This window comes from Myotis brandtii, unplaced genomic scaffold (assembly GCF_000412655.1).
Source record: "Myotis brandtii unplaced genomic scaffold, ASM41265v1 scaffold1920, whole genome shotgun sequence".
Taxonomy (NCBI): domain Eukaryota; kingdom Metazoa; phylum Chordata; class Mammalia; order Chiroptera; family Vespertilionidae; genus Myotis; species Myotis brandtii.
In genome coordinates this window covers 95,800-113,554 of record NW_005357160.1, presented here as the reverse complement: position 1 = coordinate 113,554, position 17,755 = coordinate 95,800, and the positions used below count along the sequence as shown (strand labels likewise).

Below are 17,755 nucleotides of genomic sequence, written 5' to 3'. Positions count from 1 at the left end.
CCAGTCTAGTTCCTGTGATAAGGAATGGTTATGACAGAGCAAGTGTCTGACTTCACTTTTACATAGTCCCCCTGGTTTTGAACTTCATGGCCTATAGAAGTGGGGCTTGTGTCATACACATCTGTCCCTATTGTCTAACAGGTCTGATGCCTACCCACCCATGAGAACTTACTTCTAGCTTTCTATGGGAAGGTAGATGACCTAGAATGCTGAATTCATAATGAAATTTCACATATAAAAGTCTAAAGCTGACTGATAATTTGGACACTTCTAGGAATTATGGTGTGGGAGCTACAGTGGGTTGGATGGTGACCTCCCCAAAAGATATATTCACATTTCTTTTTTTTTTAATCCTCACCCAAGGATATGTTCTTATTAATTTTTAGAGACAGAGGAAGGGAGGGAGGGACGGTGGGAGAAAGGGAGAAAAACATAGATATGAGAAGAAACATCGATTGGTTGCTTCCAGCACTCCCCCTGACCAGGAGTCAAATCTGCATACCTTTTTGGTGAAAGTAGGTTAATAATAATAATAGTAAATAAATAAGACAATAAAAAATAATAATACAAGAATAATTTTTTTTTTTCGTACTCACAACTGTAAACCTACTTTTGTCCACCCCTGAATGTGGAAAAAGAATCGTGCTATGGCCTGCCCGAAGTTCCAGGGCTGTTAAGCAACTGAGCCAGAATCCAGCCTTGGGTTGACTCCAAAGCTTGTAATGATATGCTCCTTCTCCTGCATGCATAGTGTAGCCTTCTGCTTTTCCCATATCAAATCCCAAGCATTTTCCCATGTTGGTAGAAAGTATCTTGAGCCATTTTAATTGCTCAACAGTGTTATTATATGGCTATACCATGGTTTATTTGTAATTGTATCCTTATTTTAATTTCTCCAGGGTTTTATTATAAATATGTGTCTGAATTTTATTTCCTCAATAAAGAATCTATATATGAACTGTGCCAAATACTAATGTCTTCTTTGTCATTTGGTAGTGTCCATTTCACTAATACATTAGTAATAGTGAGCATTATCTTAAAAAAATATTAACAAAAATAATTTGATAGAAAAATCCATGGCTTGATGTACATTTTTTTGGTTACTAAAAAGATTAGACTTTCTTACATGTTAATTCATACAAGAAATCTAAATCTCTTTTGCCTTTTTTAAAAATTTTGCTTTTAGTTTGACACTGTCTTGCCCTAGAGATTGAGAGGCATAGCAGATCTACCTAAAACATAGTCACAAACCCAAACAGGCGCCCAAAATGAAAGAACAAAAGAATTTTCCTGAAGAAGGGGTAAATGAGATGGAAATAAGAAATTTATATTATTTAGAGTCAGAATAATAATGGTAAAGATGCTCAACAGCATGAGAGAATATATAGTAACTATGAAAACAGAAATATAGAATGACATAGCACAAATAAAAGAACATATTGGAAGGAATACACAGCAGATTAGGAGAAGATGAGGATCGGATCAGTGAATTGGAAGACAGGGTAGAAAAAAAATCACTCAAATCAGAGAACAAAAAAAAAACACCACAAAAAAACACAGGAGGACCACTTAAGGGAGCCGTGGGACAACATGGAATGTAACACTAGACGAATAGCAGGTGTTCCAGAAGAGGCAGAAAGGGAGGAAGGGATAGAGAATGTGTTTGAAGACATAATGGCAGAAAACTTCCCTAACCTGGTGAAGGAAAGAGTCACACAAGTTCAGGAGGTGGAGAGAGTCCCAAGCAAGAAGAACCCAAACAGGCCCACACCCAGACATATCACAATTAAAATGCCAAACATTAAAGACAAAGAGAGAATCTTAAAGGCAACAAGAGAAAAACAAACTGTTACCTGCAAAGGAGCTCTCATAAATCTGTCATCTGATTTGTCATCAGAAATTCTACAGGCCAGAAGGGAATGGCATGAAGTACTAATCCAGCAAAGCTATCAATCAAAGTAGACGTTGAAATAAAGGGCTTCCCATACAAAAAGAAAATGGCTAAAGGAGTTCATCACCACCAAGCAAGCATTACAAGAAATGCTGAAGAGACTGCTGTAATAAGAAGAAGAGAGGGAAACCTAGCCATACAGAATTAAAATGGCAATAAATAAGTACCTACCAATAATAACCTTAAATGTATATGGATTGAATGCTCCAATAAAAAGGCATAGGGTAGCTAAATGGTTATGAAAACATGACCCAACTATATGCTATCTACAAGAGACCCACCTCAGAACAAAAGACACACACAGGATGAGAGTGAAGGGTTATGAAAACAAATTTTCCATGCAAATGGAAAAGAAAAAAGCTGGAGTAGCAATACTCATATTCAACAAAATAGACTTCAAAATGAAGGCCATCACAAGAGACAGCATAGGTCACTACATAATACTAAAGGGATCAATCCAACAAGAGGATATAACTCTGGTAAACATATATGCACCCAATATAGGAGCCCCTAAATATATTTTAAAACTTCTAGAGGACTTTAAGGGAGAGATTGACAACAATACAATCATAGTAGGGGACTTTTGCCAGGAGCCAATTCCAGCATGTCAGCAAGGGCTGAATCATCTGGAGTAGCAAGGGCATTTCCCCAAACCTGAAAAGGATGCATTAAAATGATTGCTTGCTGCCAGACAGCTCAGGGCATCTTAATCTACATGTTATTGCCTCCTACTGGCCAAACACCTGAACAGCCGGAGGCATTTCCTCAAATCTGACAATGGACTGTGTATAGAAACCCTACTCCTTTGAAGTGTCTATCTCTGCCTTGCCTCAGGACAATTTGTGTTAATAAAAAGAATGGGGTCTTGAAACTAGGAGATCTTAGTTTCTTTAGCTAGGCTCCTCTGACCCCCAAATGCCTTTCAAAATTATGCTTCGTCTCTGGACTCTTTATTAAGTTACGCACAGCCCCTTCTCCAGATTGCTGAACCCTTCTGATGCTGTGAACAAGAACCCCGGCAGACTTTAACACCCCGCTGACTTCACTGGATCTTCCAAACAAAATATTAACAAGGAAACAGTAACTCTAAAGGACATACTGGACCAGATGGATTTAATTGACATTCATAGAACACTTCACTCCAAAGCTTGCAGCATATACACTCTAAAGTGCAGATGGGTCATTCACGAAAATAGACCTCATGTTAGGATACAAAACAAGTCTCTACAAGTTCAAGAAGATTGAAATCATGTCAAGCATCTTCTTAGATCACAATGGAATGAAATTAGAAATCAACTATAGTAAAAACACCCAAAAACATTCAAATACATGGAGGCTAAATAGCATGTTATTAAACAATGAGTGGGTTACCAATGAGATCAAGAAAGAAATAAAAAAGTTTCTGGAAACAAATGCAAATGAACACACAACAACCCAAATCTCTGGGACACAGCAAAAGCAGTCCTGAGAGGGAATTTCATAGCACTATAGACCTACCTCAAAAAACAAGAAAAATTAATAATAAATTATTTAACCCTACAACTTAAAGAAAGAGAACAACAAGAAAAGCCCAGAGTAAGTAGAAGGAAGGAAATAATAAAGATTAGAACAGAAGTTAATGACATAGAGACTAAAAAAACAATTCAAAAAATCAATGAAACCAAGAGCTGGTTCTTTGAAAGGATAAACAAAATTGATAAGGCATTAGCCAAATTCATCAAGAAACAAAAAGAGAGGACCCAAATAAATAAAATCAGAAACAAAAGTGGAAAAGTACCCTCTGACACCACAGAAATACAAAGGATTGTAAGAAAATACTATGAACAACTGTATGCCAACAAGCTGGACAGTGTGGATGAAACGGAAAAATTCCTAGAAGAATACAATATATGTTACAAGATCTATATATTTCACCATATGCCCACAACCCCAAGTCAAAACTCTGTCACCATATATTAGAACCTCCATCTTCCCTCTCCCACTTCCCTCTGGCAACCACCACAGTGCTGTTTGTGTTCATAAATTTCAGTTTTATATTCCGCATATGAGTGAAATCATATATTAGGTTTTTCTGACTAAGCATAGTGATCTCAAGGTCCATTCATGTTGCAAATGGCACTATTTTGTCCTTTCTTATGGCTGAATAGTATTCCATTGTGTATAGGTACCACATCTTTTTTATCTTGTCATCTATTGTGGGACATATTGTTTGTTCCCATATCTTGGCACGGTGAATAATGTTGCAATAAACATATATGTATATATATCTTTGCAAGTACATGATTTCGCGGTTTTCGGGTATGTACCCAGGAGTGGGATTGCTGGGTCATATGGTAGCTCTGTTCTTAATTTTTTGAGGAATCGCCAGACTCCTTTCCATAGTGCTTTACCAGTCTACATTCCCACCAGCAGTGAACGAGGGTTCCCTTTTCCCACAACCTCTCCAACACTTGTTATTGCTTGTCTTGTTGATAATGGCCACTCTTACAGGTGTGAGGTGGTATCTCATTGTAGTTTTGATTTGCATTTCCCTGATTGTCCCTAAGGTTGAACATCTTTTCATATATCTATTGGCTGTTTGTATGTCTTCTTGGGAGAGGTGTATTTTCAGGTCCTCTGCCCACCTTTTGATTGGGTTATTTGTTTGATGTTGAGTTTTATGAGTTCTTTGTATATTTTGGAAATTAAGCCTTTGTTGGAACTACTGTTTGCAAATATCATCCCCCAATTGGTTGGCTGCCTGTTCGTTTTGTTCTTCATTTATTGTGCTGTGCAAAAGCTTTTTAGTTTGATATAGTCCCATTCATTTGTTTTTTGCCTTTACTTCACTTGCCTTTGGGGTCAGGTTTATAAAATGTTCTCTATGACCCATGGCCATAAGTTTGGTACTTTTTTTTTTTTTCCCTATGCAACTATTTTTCGGGTCTTATGTTTAGGTCTTTGATCCATTTTGAGTTAATTTTTATAACTGGAGACAAACTGTAATCCAGTTTCATTCATTTGCATGTGGCTTTCCAATTTTCCCAGCACCATTTATTGAAGAGATTATCTTTATTCCAATGTGCTGTGTTTCTGGCTCCTTTGTAGAAAATTATCTGTCCATATACATGTGGTTTTGTAGCTGGGCTCTCTATTCTGTCTCATTGATCCGTGTGTCTGTTTCTCTGCCAATACCATGCCGTTTTGATGATTGCAGCTCTGTAGAATAATTTGAAGTCAGGTAGTGTGATATCTCCAGCTTCGTTCTTTCTTCTCAATATTGCTTTGGCCATTTGGGGTCTTTTGTGGTACAAATCTGATGATTTTTTTGTTCTATTTCTTTAAAAAATGACATTGGGATTTTGATGGGGATTGCATTAAATCTTACATTGCTTTGGGTAATATGGCCATTTTAACTATGTTGATTCTTCCAACCCATGAACACGGGATATTTTTCCATTTCTGATAATTATTGCAAATGTATTTTTCTTATGATTTCCTTAATAGCATTTTCTTTTTTCAAGCTTACTATATTATAAGAATAGAGTATATGCCCTGACTAGATGGCTCAGTTCGTTGGAGTGTCATCCTGTACACAAAAGGTTGTAGGTTTGATTCCCAGTCAGAGCACATATCTAGGTTGTGGGTTCGATCCCCAGTCAGGTAGTGTATAGGAGGCAACTAATTAATGTCTCCCTCTCACACTGATGTTTCTCTCTTTCCCTTCCTATGTCTCAAAAAATCAATAAAAACATATTGTCAGGTTTTTTTTAAAACAAAGAACATAGTATATACTGTATTTTTTTCATTTTATTTTTTATTATATGGTCATTTTTTAATAATCCAATCTTGAGTTGTTAAAATGTGGTTTTAAAATGAGAGGAAAAATATTTTCTGCATGATCACTGTATTTATTGAATAATTGCTGAATGTCCCTATGTTCTTTTCAGTTATTCATTCTTTTATTCAATAGATATTGAAGAACTATCTTCATTTTTAAGGATATTAGCCTAACATTGAGGCTGACATGCTTGGAAAGTGAAATAAAAGGAGAGAGTTTGATAACCAAAGGAGAGATCAGTAATAAGGCTCTTATAAGTGTGCAGTTTGTTCAAGGAGGGAACAATGAGTAGTCAGAAAATCTTCTTGCCTCCTAATATGATTTAATATACTAACATGTTAATTATGTTAGAAAATTCATTTTAGAAATAACAGTTAATGTAATTTCTTAAAGTAGAATACAGAATTCAAAGTTGGGAAAGGAAAATCCTAAAATTTAGTTAGATCTCATTCTATGCATGAAAAAAGCCCGAGACATGCTGTTTTACATCTGGCAAACATCCTAATTTCTTCTTTTTTAAAAACCATTTGATTTCCATTGCTAACTTGCATCTTTCCCATTTTATTTCATCTTCACCTGAGATATGTTTTCCATTGATTTTCAGAGAGAGTGGAAAGGAGGGGAGAGGGAGAAAGAGAGAGAGGGGGGAGAGAGAGAGAGAGATGAGAGAGAGAGAGAGACACATTGATCAGTTGCCACTAGCATGGGCCCCCACCAGATCGAGGGTCGAACCTGCAACCCAGGTACATACCCTTGACCGGCATAGAACCCGAGACTCTTTAGTGCCCAGGCCAATGCTCCAACCACTGAGCCACGCCAGACAGGGCTTTCTCGTTGTTTTATATCCAGGTGTAGGTAGTACAGAATTGGCATTAGAACTTAGATCTCCGGATTCCAAGTCCACTGCCAATAGCACTCTATTTGGTTGCATTTTGCACACCAGAATTCTTGTTTTGTCTATACTGGTGTTTTTTTTAATAATCTTTAATTTTCCAGTCATAGTTGACATACAGTATCATATTAGTTACAGGTGTATACCCCAGAGATTAGACATTTCATAACTAAGTGATCATCCTACTAAATCTCACACCCATCTGAAACCATATAGTTATTAACTATATTTTCTCTGCTGTACTATATGTCTCTGTGACTATTTTATAACTACCAATTCTTCACCTGAAATTAAACTAGAAATTAATAATAAAGATAGTTGGAAAACCAAAAAAATATTTGGAGATAAAACAACATAACACATGTGTCAAAGAAGAAATCTCAAGAGAACTTTAAAAGTATTTTGAACTAAATTAAAGAATTAGGTTTCTTATTTACTTTTTGTTTTTAGCTACTTATCAACTCAGAAAAACTGATGGGAGTTGGACAGCAGTCACAGGAGTTTCCTCATACTGAATTAGATTCCTTCAGTGCATTTATATATTGACAGACTGAAAACAATTTTAAAGGGTTTTTGTGTTTTTAGGTTTTTTTTGAAGAAAAAGTATCCTTTCAACACCAGGGGTTCTATTTTTAAGTTAACCCAGTGGTTTTTAATCATCCATATTATAAATGCCCAGAGTCTTCTTGCCTGGAGCGTCCAGGTCAGGGTGCCAGGCGCCCAGGCATTCAGTGCTTCCATGGGTAATGACAGAGCAGGGGTTGATGGGGGATCTTGAACGATCTGCAGTGGCGCAGGAGCCTGATTTTGACCCCTTATATTCTCAGGGTTGAGAAAGGGAGGAGAACAAATACATAAACTAAAACCATTCATTTTTTACTTCAGCTTTGCTAATAAGTGTTTTACCCATTTTCACTAACACTTGTTTTTCATCTGCATTCGTCATTCATAAGTATCTTTGTTTTTTACCATCTTAACCATATTTTTTATTGATTTGACAGAGGGGAGGAAGAGAGAGGGAGAAACATTGATTTGTTGTTCCACTTATTTATACATTCATTGGTTGAGTCTTGTATGTGCCCTGGCGGAGATCAAACTGCACCCTTGGTGTATGGCAGGGGTGGGGAACGTCTGATCCCTATATGATCTGTGAAATTATTTGGTCTGGCCCTGCTAAGGCATTAGGGGTGAGTTAATTAAACTTAATTATTGCAGGCTAATTTTTAAGTCGATAATGGTATGTGGCCCGAAAATGGTGTTATAAATATCCAAACGGCCCTTGGCAGTAAAAGGGTTCCCCAGCCCTGGTGTATGGGAACAATGCTCTAACCAACTCAGGAACCTGGCCAGGGTCCCATGTTAACCATTTTTTAAGTGTACAGTTCAGTAGTGTTAAGTGTATTCACATTGTTGTAAAACAGATCTCCAGAACTTTCTCACCTTGTTAAACTGAAACTATCCCCATTGAGCAATAACTCCTATCTCTCTCCCCGCCCCCCCCAAATAGCCCCTGGTAATCACCATTCTGCTCTCTGACTCTGTGAACTTGTCCACTCTAGGAACCTCATCATATAGGTGGATTCCTATGGTGTTTGTCTTCTTGTGACTGGCTTATTTTATTATGAGTAATGTCCTCTATGCACTGAGCCAAACCCGCTAGGGCCCTTTCTCCTTTCTCCATTGAGTGACTTGGCACCCTTGTTGAGGATCATTTGACCATATACAAAAAAGATTTGTTTGGGGCTCTTTATTCCATTGGTGTATGTGTCTGTCTATTTGCGAGCGCCACACCATTTTGATTACTGTTGCTTTGTAATATGTTTTGAAATCAGGAAGTGTGAATCCGAATAATCTTGGCAAACAAAGAAGCCTCACAAGTATCCAGGAGATGGGGTCCACAGTCTTTCGCATGCTGTTCTTGCCACCCTCCACATACGGTTCTGGTAGAGGAAAAAAGTTACTGGCTATTCCGGGAACCTGTGCAGTGCCTGGAATTTCCTCCCACAGATACTGTCCCTGGAACCATCCAGCACCCCCATCCCCTGGCCTTGTTGGCTCTTGTGTACTCAGTCTCAGAAACCCTCTCTCTCAGGCTCGAAAGACTGATAATTGGAGCGAATTAAGTGGGGACCAAGCCCACAGCCTGGAGCCGCCACTTCTGCTCCTCGTCTGAGGATGAGGAATTCTCATCCGACTCTCCCTCCGGGCTTGGGGAGCATGTCAGGAAACAGCCCCAGATCCTTCCAGGTGCTGCAGTGATTCCCACACCTTCCTGGAGCTGACAGGAGATTTTCAGGGGACGGTTGGTGTGTGGGTGTGGGTGGGAGCTTGGGTACTCTTGGGTGGCAGGGATTTTCTGAGAAAGTTAAAGCAGTATTCATCATGGGGACTGTTTTTCGAGTTTGCCCGTCATCTCTGACACCTAGCCCCTGTGTGCTGTTCCCTGCAAGGAGGGCCCTGGTCCCTGCTTGGGAAGAGGGTGGGAGACCAGGGGCCGGGGGAGCCCCGAGGGGCAGTCGTGGAGGAATCGCTGCCGGTGCCCTTGCCTGGGGCTCAGGCTGTGAGCAAGGGAGGCCTCCTGTGCAGCGGGGTTTCGGGTCCCCCATTCCTTGGCTCTCCTATGATGGTGCTTGTTTTCTTCGACCTCAAGCTACAGTGGCCCAGACCGTCTGCCTGGAGGGATGGCTTTCCTCCTGCGGGCTTGTTCCTCACTCTCCTTTCACAGGAGACCTTGTGCCCAAGGGCCTCTCTGTTGTGTGGCAGGAGTTACTGACCCTGGAGAGCGAGGGTTTGGGGTGATGTTGAAGTGATGCCTGTGCATGAGAGGAGGTGGGGTGGAGTCAGAATAATTGTGCCATTTGTGGCTTTATAACCTCCTCCTGTGTACTGGATACGTAGGAGCAAAGTGAAAGGTTGTTTTCTTACAAATGTTTGAGCCTTTGCTTTTATGCCAGGTTTGCTTTACCGATTAAAAATGTTTACTTTAAATCAGCAATTTTCAACTGTGTGCCGCAACAATTTTTAGAACATGCGACACCTGACCATTTAGCCTGGGGCACTGACCTCTTGTCCCTGAGATTGCTGAATAAAGGCACAGCCAGCCAATGATAGGCATTCCATGTGAATGAGTCTAAATTGTACCTATTCCTTTTGTCAGATTGGCAGAAAAAAATACACTTTTTGGTGTGCTGCAGAATTTTAGTGATTTTTGTGTACCCATGGGATGAAAAAAGGTTGAGAATCGCTGCTTTAGATATTTGTGCTTAATTCTGGGTCTGAAAACTCAGTCTTCTAATTGGACTGCTTTACTGGGGAGGTCTTCTCAGAAAACAACCAGCTCGGCTCTCAGATTGACCCTGATTAGAGGAGAAACGTCCACATAATTGGCCCAGCCATGTTTTCGTTCCAGATAATTAGACTTTCAGTTTTTGTTTAAAGTTCTCCTAATGGCAAATTAGTTTCTATGGAGAATAATAAAATAAGTAACATTTTGGTAAAGTTACACAAACACCTTTATTAATCAGTGTCTACTCAGGCATTCATAATTTTTTAGTGTTCTCCTTGGAAATGACATACTTCCGTTTTGTCTCCTGCAGTTGACCAGATATACCATCTGGCCTCTCCAGCCTCTCCTCCAAACTACATGTACAACCCCATCAAGACGCTGAAGACCAACACGATCGGGACGTTAAACATGCTGGGTGAGTTGCCCTTCCTTGTTTTGCAGCTGTTGTTGGGAATACTGTAGACAGCCCATGTGTAGGCCTTTGTGCTGTGGAGCGTGATCCTGCTCTTGACACCCTCTCTCACCCGCCGTGTGGGCTATTTCACTGAGACTTTATTTGGCATCAGAATTGGTCGTGGGGAGATGGTCATTGTAGTAACTAACCAGTCTGTGTTGTCCCAGTTCAGTCCCCTGGGAATACCACCTGTGCTTCTGGTGAGGACCCAGCCTCCCTCCACTGTCCCCTCTGACTCACAGTGTGGTGCCTCCCTGCTGGAAAGGGCACTGGTGGCTCTGCTCCAAGATTGGGTTGGAGAGGATGACACAGACACACACACACAGTACACACCCCATAGACACACACAGACACATACAGCACACACACACACCACAGACGCACACACATACACAACCCATAGACACACACACCGCACACATAGACACATCCCCACAGACACACCCTACAGATACGCATACACTGGACGCACACCACACAGACAGGGAAACACACACACACACACACACACACACACACGTTTCAGGAGCGCTCCTGGAGGGCGTGGGAGGACAACTGTCCTTACGGGGCTGTGGAAGCCTAGTCCTGGCTCCAGACAGAACTGCAGGGCTCACTTAGGAGAGTGAGATGAGAGGGAGCCCTTAAAAGGCTGCATGAGTGTATTTCCACACGACGTGGGTGATGTGCACATGTCCATGCTTGAGATGGGAGGCAGGGGTAAGCTGGGCACAGATGCCCAATACACTAGGGGTTTTGATTAGTTACAAACTGGAAGAAAGGAACCTCTTTTTGAAATGTCAAGTGAAAACAGGTTTAGTTATAGGACATCTGAAGCAGGTTCTATAAATGGGTTTGGGAAGCTAGCACTCAATTTGAATTTGACGGAAGCCTCAGACAAGGGTCTGAAGAGGCAGCTGGAGGTTGGTTTCCAAGGCTCGTAGACGACACTGGGGAGTCGAGCTCTGTGGGAAGTGAAAGGGCGTTTGTCCTCCTCTGTGTTGTGCCCTGGCTTCTGCTTAGAGATACAGTGTGTGACAGGCTGCCCCTCCTTCATGCCAGAGCTAGACACCACAGAGGAAAAGCCACTGAGCACAGGATGCTTAAAAGATCTCATGTAGACAGTGCAGTCAGGGTGCCCAGGGCACTGTCCTGGCAATTGTGGAGGGCGTTCAGATAAGGACTGTGCTCTGGCTCTTTGCCAGGGAACTTGGCTTCTCGGGCAAGAATGTACAGGCACAGGCAGTAGTGATTCCCAGGAGGAAGGGAAAGGTCTCAAAAAAGAGGCACCCGTGCAGGTGACTCTTGGGCTGGGGCCCGAACCCTGCGTGAGGTTGGACCTGGAGGTCTTGAAGGAATGGCAGAGGGTTTTCAGGAATGACATGGACAGAAGCTGGAGAGGGACAATCGCTAGGCCAGAAAGAGACCCAAATGGGACTTTGTATTCCGAACTGAGAGGAGCTGTTGCTAGCTGTTCTGCACTTGAGACAGGATTCCCCGAACGTCGCCCGGCCTTCTCCGGGTAGGGACCTGCTCTGTGCTTCATCGCCTCCCTGCTCCTGTGCCTGGCGTCTTCCTGATGCAGCCTCTCTGTCCAGCCTCCGCATAGGCACTGGGCCTGGCCGCAGCGCCGCCCTGTTCCCCTGGCTGCGGCCTGAGGCCCGGAGGCCCTGTGCGGAGGAGGCCAGCATGGAGGAGGCAGCCGTCTCGAGTGCACCCTGTCAGTGCCCTGGTGATGATACTGAACTGTAGTTTTGCAAGTTTTTACCATTGGGGGAAACTAGATAAGGAAGGGGTACCTGGGATCTCGGTATTCTTTCAACTTAAAAGTTTAAAGAAAAGACCTCAGATCCTTCACTGTGAAGCAACTACCGTTGCCTCTGTGTTGTGATGTGTGGTCCGCTTCTCAGGCTCTGTGGGGTGAACTGGAGTGAAGGAGATGGGGCCCGGTGTTGGGAGCCTACAAATTCCATGTCACACTACATCCTGCCCATTTCCTTCCTCAACCACAGGGGGCATATGCACAGGCTAGCTCCAAATCTTGTTTTCCAGCAGCTCTGTTCTCTTGTTCTCCATGCACGTCCCCATGGCCCCCAGATGCTGTGCACTCCCACCCCTGGCCTCTTCATCCTAGGCCCTTCCCTTCCTTCTGTCTGCCCGGCTTCTCCAGAAGTGGCTGCAGGCTCTGTGCTCCCCCCTCCCGCTCCTCCTCGCAGCCCTTCCTGTGCCTGTGTGCTGGGTGCTGGGTGCTGAGCCCGTCGGCACAGGGCTCTGTGGTGGAGGACGTTTGGGAAGCGCTGGGTTAAGTGAAAGGCCGTGGTGTTCCTCTGCACCTCCTGCACATCGGGACTCTGACTCTGCACCTTGGTGACCACCATAGATAAAGCTGTTCTCGTCCATTCTGCATGTCAGGGCGAATGCAGGAAAAGTTCAGAGCAGGGGGCGGAATGTGGGGAGTTGCTTTGGGGAAGATGGTGCTGTTTAAGCCAAACCTGGAAGGAGGTGGGAGGACGGGGTGGGGGTGTCCAGACGGGGCTGGTTCAAGCGCAGTAGAAGGTGCCAGGAGCATGTGGAGGAAGTGCCAGGTGGACCATTTGGGGGCAGTAGTGGAAGGAAGTTAAAGTGCAAAGGGCATTATCTTATGCCAAACAGGGTGAAGTTACCTCATAACATAGTGGGTGATATGTTGGGGCAAAGGAATCTTTGTGAAACTCCTCAAATCATACGTTATCAAACCCACAGATCCTGCATTTGGCTCTGCTTAGTTTATTAGTATCTCACTAAGTACTGGGCTCCTCAGGGTTCACTTGTGCTTTTCTTACTGTTTTTATTGGTTTGTTGTTGGTGGTGGGGTTTTTAACTCCTTCTGTTCCAAAGTAGATGCAATAAGAGTGGATAACTGAGGATGCATGGATGTCAGATGCCATTAGTACTAAACGATTGCTGAAACTGGCAACCAAAATGGGCATGTGTGTTTTTTCCTTGTCTCCCTGAAGTGACGGTTGCTCTTGTGTCCCTGCTCTCTGTAGGGTTGGCGAAGCGAGTCGGTGCTCGCCTGCTCCTGGCCTCCACCTCGGAGGTGTATGGAGGTAAGTGGGTGGGGCTTCTCTGGGGCAGTTCGCATCCTGTCTTAGGGGAGGAAGGAATCAAGGGTGGATCCAGAATTCCATTTCTAAGGAGGCAGCGCTTTTTTACTCCAGTGCACAGCAGCCAAGAGGCTCCTGTGTCTGCCGTTGTCTCCGCATCGTGGTCTCAGGCTCTGCCTCCCTCCCGCTGAAGCACGCCCTCCCGGCCTGGATCACGGCTCCCTGGCGAGGAGGACTGCCAGTCACGGTTCCGCAGAAGTCGTTTTGCATTCTGTTCTGAGAGCACCCAGAAATCGATTCATTGGGTATTCTTTGCCCGTCTAGCAGGTGCACATTATTCTTCAGTGTAAACAGTGGCGTTGTGAGCGACCCCGAGAACTGGGGGTTGGCCTTGAAGAGTGCTTCATGAAGGGACTTGTGCTGGTGCCTCCCTGTTGCATAACCGTTTCTGGAAGAATCTACCAGAAAACTCAAGGGTCTTTCCTGCCAGTCTGCAGCACTTCACCGCCCTCCGTGGGGAGTGGGGTGAGGGCTGACATGACAGGTTGTTTACGTGGATGAACACTTTCAGTTCACGTGGCACAGGAGCCAGGCTTGGCTGTGGTGGAACTTACCCACCTCATGTACCGTTTCGGACAGAGAAATGCGAAGTGGAAGGGCAGCATGGAAGAGGCGAGTTGTTATTAACGAGAACCAATGGAAAAGTCTGAGAAACGGAAATTCCACTACATGTAGTCATGTTCTTTGTAATCCCTATGGAAAGGGAGAGCTCCGTCCACTTCTCTGAAGTCCTCCGGGTTAAAGGGCGGGACTGCCCACAGTCCCCTCCCCTGTTCGCCTTGTTGCTTAGCAATGGGTAGGTGAGTGGCCCTGGAATTCTCCCTCCCTGTTCTGTCCATATCATGACTGCAGAGATCAGCAAGTTCCCCATGCACATCGGATGGTCCCCTTTCTCCTCGGAGGGGCTTCCCATGTCACATAAGGAGAGACGTTGACAGAGTCCTCGGCCTGTGTCTTTAAATGCCTCAGACACAAAGGTGCTCGAGTTCTCTGTCCAGGAGGGCCCGTGACAGCTCTCCACATCCACCGTCTTTCTCCTCCCACCTCATTGTTATCTGAGCATTGGCAGTAGCTTCTGGTCTTCAGGGTCGTAAATACCGTCAGTGCTGCACTCCTGGGCCCACCTGGTGCTCTGCTCTGATGTTTCATGACCGCATAAACGCGCTGGGGCGTGCGTGCTGTTCTGTCAGCCGGCACCCTGCGGGCAGGGGAGCCTGATTAGGAAGTATGTCACTGGCCCTTTCCTTTTGTAATTTCAAAGTGATTGCATGAGGGACCTTTTTAAAGCTGTGCCATGGACTGTGGGCATTTCAGGGGTGGATGGGCGTGCCCAGCCTTCTCCTCATCATTGGCCAAATTTCGGATCGTCTCCTTTGGAGTCTAGCTGGCCAGTCCTTGTGAAGAATCCCCAGGAAAGGTCTGATGGGGACCATCCATCACATCTGTGTGAATTGACGTCACTGGTTTTCTTCTCTCCGGGAGTGTTTGCCTGAGACCTCTCTCACAGTGCAGTAAAGCGTGCCTCTTCTCAGGGGAGTTTAAAGCTCAGAAGCAGATAGAAGGTGTGCACCTGCACTGAGCCTCCGCCGCCCTCTGAAAGAGGCGCCGGTCCCAGTGGGCGACCACAGGGGCACGTGTGTGCCACGTCCCCTCCCTCGTACCCACACGTCGAAGTCAGATTCTGCTACAAGTTACACAAGGAGTGAATTTACAACATAGGTTCCTGGACTTGTCCAGATCTCTTGGCAAAGATTTACACATTTTATACTATGGGTGTACATGGTTGTATAAAATTCCTGGTGTACTAAATTAGTTATTAATTCACATTCCAAAAGTATACTTGTGTTAAAGAATTTGTTACTGGGATTTCTTTAGTCATTTCTCTGGTACATCTCAAAGTGTGATTGAATTACACACCAGAAACACGGGAATTGGGGACTATAAAACGTGTGCTAAAGGGACAAGCCGCCTTTGCTATTGACCTCCCACCGGCCCTGGACCAGGGCTCCTGGTGTCTCTGAGGTTTTAGTCTGTGCTGGTGATGGCACACGTGAAAGTCATCTTCTGCAGAGATGCTCTTATATTTTTTTTCAATAAATACATGCTTTGCTTTCCTCACATATTTTATAAATATAAAATTGAACCATGTATCTCCTCACATAGATTATATTTAATTATAGTTTGAAAATGATTTAAAAGTTATGAACAATTTATGGGAGGGGGAAGGCTAAAATAGAGAGCCTTTGATCTTTTCATTTTTTCTCAGTAAAATACGGTATTAGCATGAGAGGCAAGAACAGCATATCCCACTGGAACTTAGTGGAATGTGGAACACTGAATTCTCTAGATACGGGTCTTCCCACATGTAAAGTTCATTTTGGTCTTCCCACAACTCCCTTTTGTATCATAAATCGTCAGTGTTCATCATGGGTATGAACTTGAAACAAGGAGGGATGAAAACACGGTCTCGTTTCTCCTTCTCATAGACCCTGAAGTCCACCCTCAAAGCGAGGAATACTGGGGCCACGTGAACCCGATAGGCCCCCGTGCCTGCTACGACGAAGGCAAACGGGTTGCGGAGACCATGTGCTACGCTTACATGAAGCAGGTATTGGCCAAGCGCGTGAGCTGGGGCGCAGACATGCAGAGCGCCCGTTTCGCTGAATGTGCAGCACTGAAGGAGTGAAATGCCATGATTACCTGCAGGGGGCGCTGGGAAGGAAGCCCAGACCCCACTGTTTTACATTAATGGTATTAGCAACAGTTTTCTTCCTTTAAAATGATGCTTTCCAGGGGGTGAATTCCTCGCTTTGGAATACGCCCGCAAGGCTCGGAACACCGTGCTGCTCTTTGCCTACGTGCCATGCCCACCAGCAGCCAGAAGTGCCTGTGTTTCCTGCAGCCCCCGAATCAGTGGCTTGTGCTTTTCACCTCCGTTCTCTATAGGTGTAAAGTGAGTGCATGGTTGCTCTCGTCTGCACCTCTTCAGGAGCTGTTACTCACTGTATCTCCTGCTTTCCCAGTTACTCATTGCTTCCCTGGGGGCTCTCCCTGGTAGTTTCATGTCCCAGATTTGCTCCCCACACACTGGAGCAGACAGAGCCCACAGACTGAGGCAGAGGATCTGGTTCTGCCTGGCTCTACTGCTGCCTCGTCCTCAGAGGTGTGGCCTGACCTCCTTGGTCACTCGGTGCTCGGCTCTGACATGGGCTCCGTGCATGGCCTGCCTGCCTCAGGCTGTGTGGGAGCCAATGAAACGTCCAGACAGGCCCAAGGGACCGGGCAAAACCTGGCTAGTCCATCCACTTGGTGACCATCCTATTGTGCTTGGACCAGCGCTCTGAGCTCATGGACATGCCCTTCATTAGAGGGAGGGACATGTGGACTGGACAGGCTTGTGCTCTCAGGACCTAAAGTGGAGTGGGCTGTGTCCCTGGGCCTGGGGTCCCTTCTGCCTGCAGAGAGCTGGGAGTTCAGAGGCCATGGGCTTCATGGGAGGGAGAGGCACTCTGGATGCCTGGTGCTGATGGCCAGGGTGTCCCTGTGCATCTTTGTTGTTGTTTTTAGTGAAATGCCAACATTAAAGCCCACAAAATAGCCTTGTGCTGATGTAGGTTTTTAGGCCTTTCTTCCCTACTTCTCGGTCAGAAGCAGAACTGATTGCTTTCCAAGCTCCTTCGGGCAGTTGACCCATTTATTTTTAAGAAGCACTAACCAGTTCTAAAAAGGACAGACCGTCATCATTTTTGAGCCTAGGCTATCTTGACCCCAAAATATAAGATGGTCTCCCAGATAGATAGCACAGCCCGTATGCATGCTGGTACTTCAGAAAGCCTGAATGCCAGGGGACACACAGTTGCATTGTATTCCACAGTAAGTGTGAAGACGATGTGTCTCACCGTTTTCTTTTGCTTTCGGTCTTGTATTTCTCAGTGAATTTTTACAGAGGTACAGCTGGTGGGCAAGTAGGACAATTTTATTGAACTTTTAATTTTTATTAAAGGATTAATAGTGTAACTTAATTGATAATTTTGTAAGTATACATATTACCTTACGGAATGAACTCATGATGATTACAGTATTTAGTAATGATACTAGAGGCCAGGTGCACGAATTCATGCATGGGTGGGGTCTAGCCAGCCTGCCCCGATGGGGGCCCATTGGGCCGGGCCAGCTGGGGAGAGGGCCCGCCCCCAATCAGGGTAGGTA

The 17,755-nt window shown here is 44.5% G+C and overlaps 1 protein-coding gene across 9 annotated transcripts in view; it reads left to right on the top strand.

Moving 5' to 3' along the window:
* The window catches only part of UXS1 (UDP-glucuronate decarboxylase 1), a 94,980-nt gene that overhangs the window by 58,400 nt on the left and 18,825 nt on the right, over nt 1-17,755 (top strand). For all 9 annotated transcript variants that reach the window (XM_005864881.2, XM_014538525.1, XM_014538524.1 and 6 more), the window contains 3 exons: nt 10,260-10,364; nt 13,430-13,489; nt 16,033-16,154. In XM_005864881.2, coding sequence (XP_005864943.1) covers nt 10,260-10,364; nt 13,430-13,489; nt 16,033-16,154 — 287 coding nt within the window. The remainder of the gene's footprint in view (nt 1-10,259; nt 10,365-13,429; nt 13,490-16,032; nt 16,155-17,755) is intronic.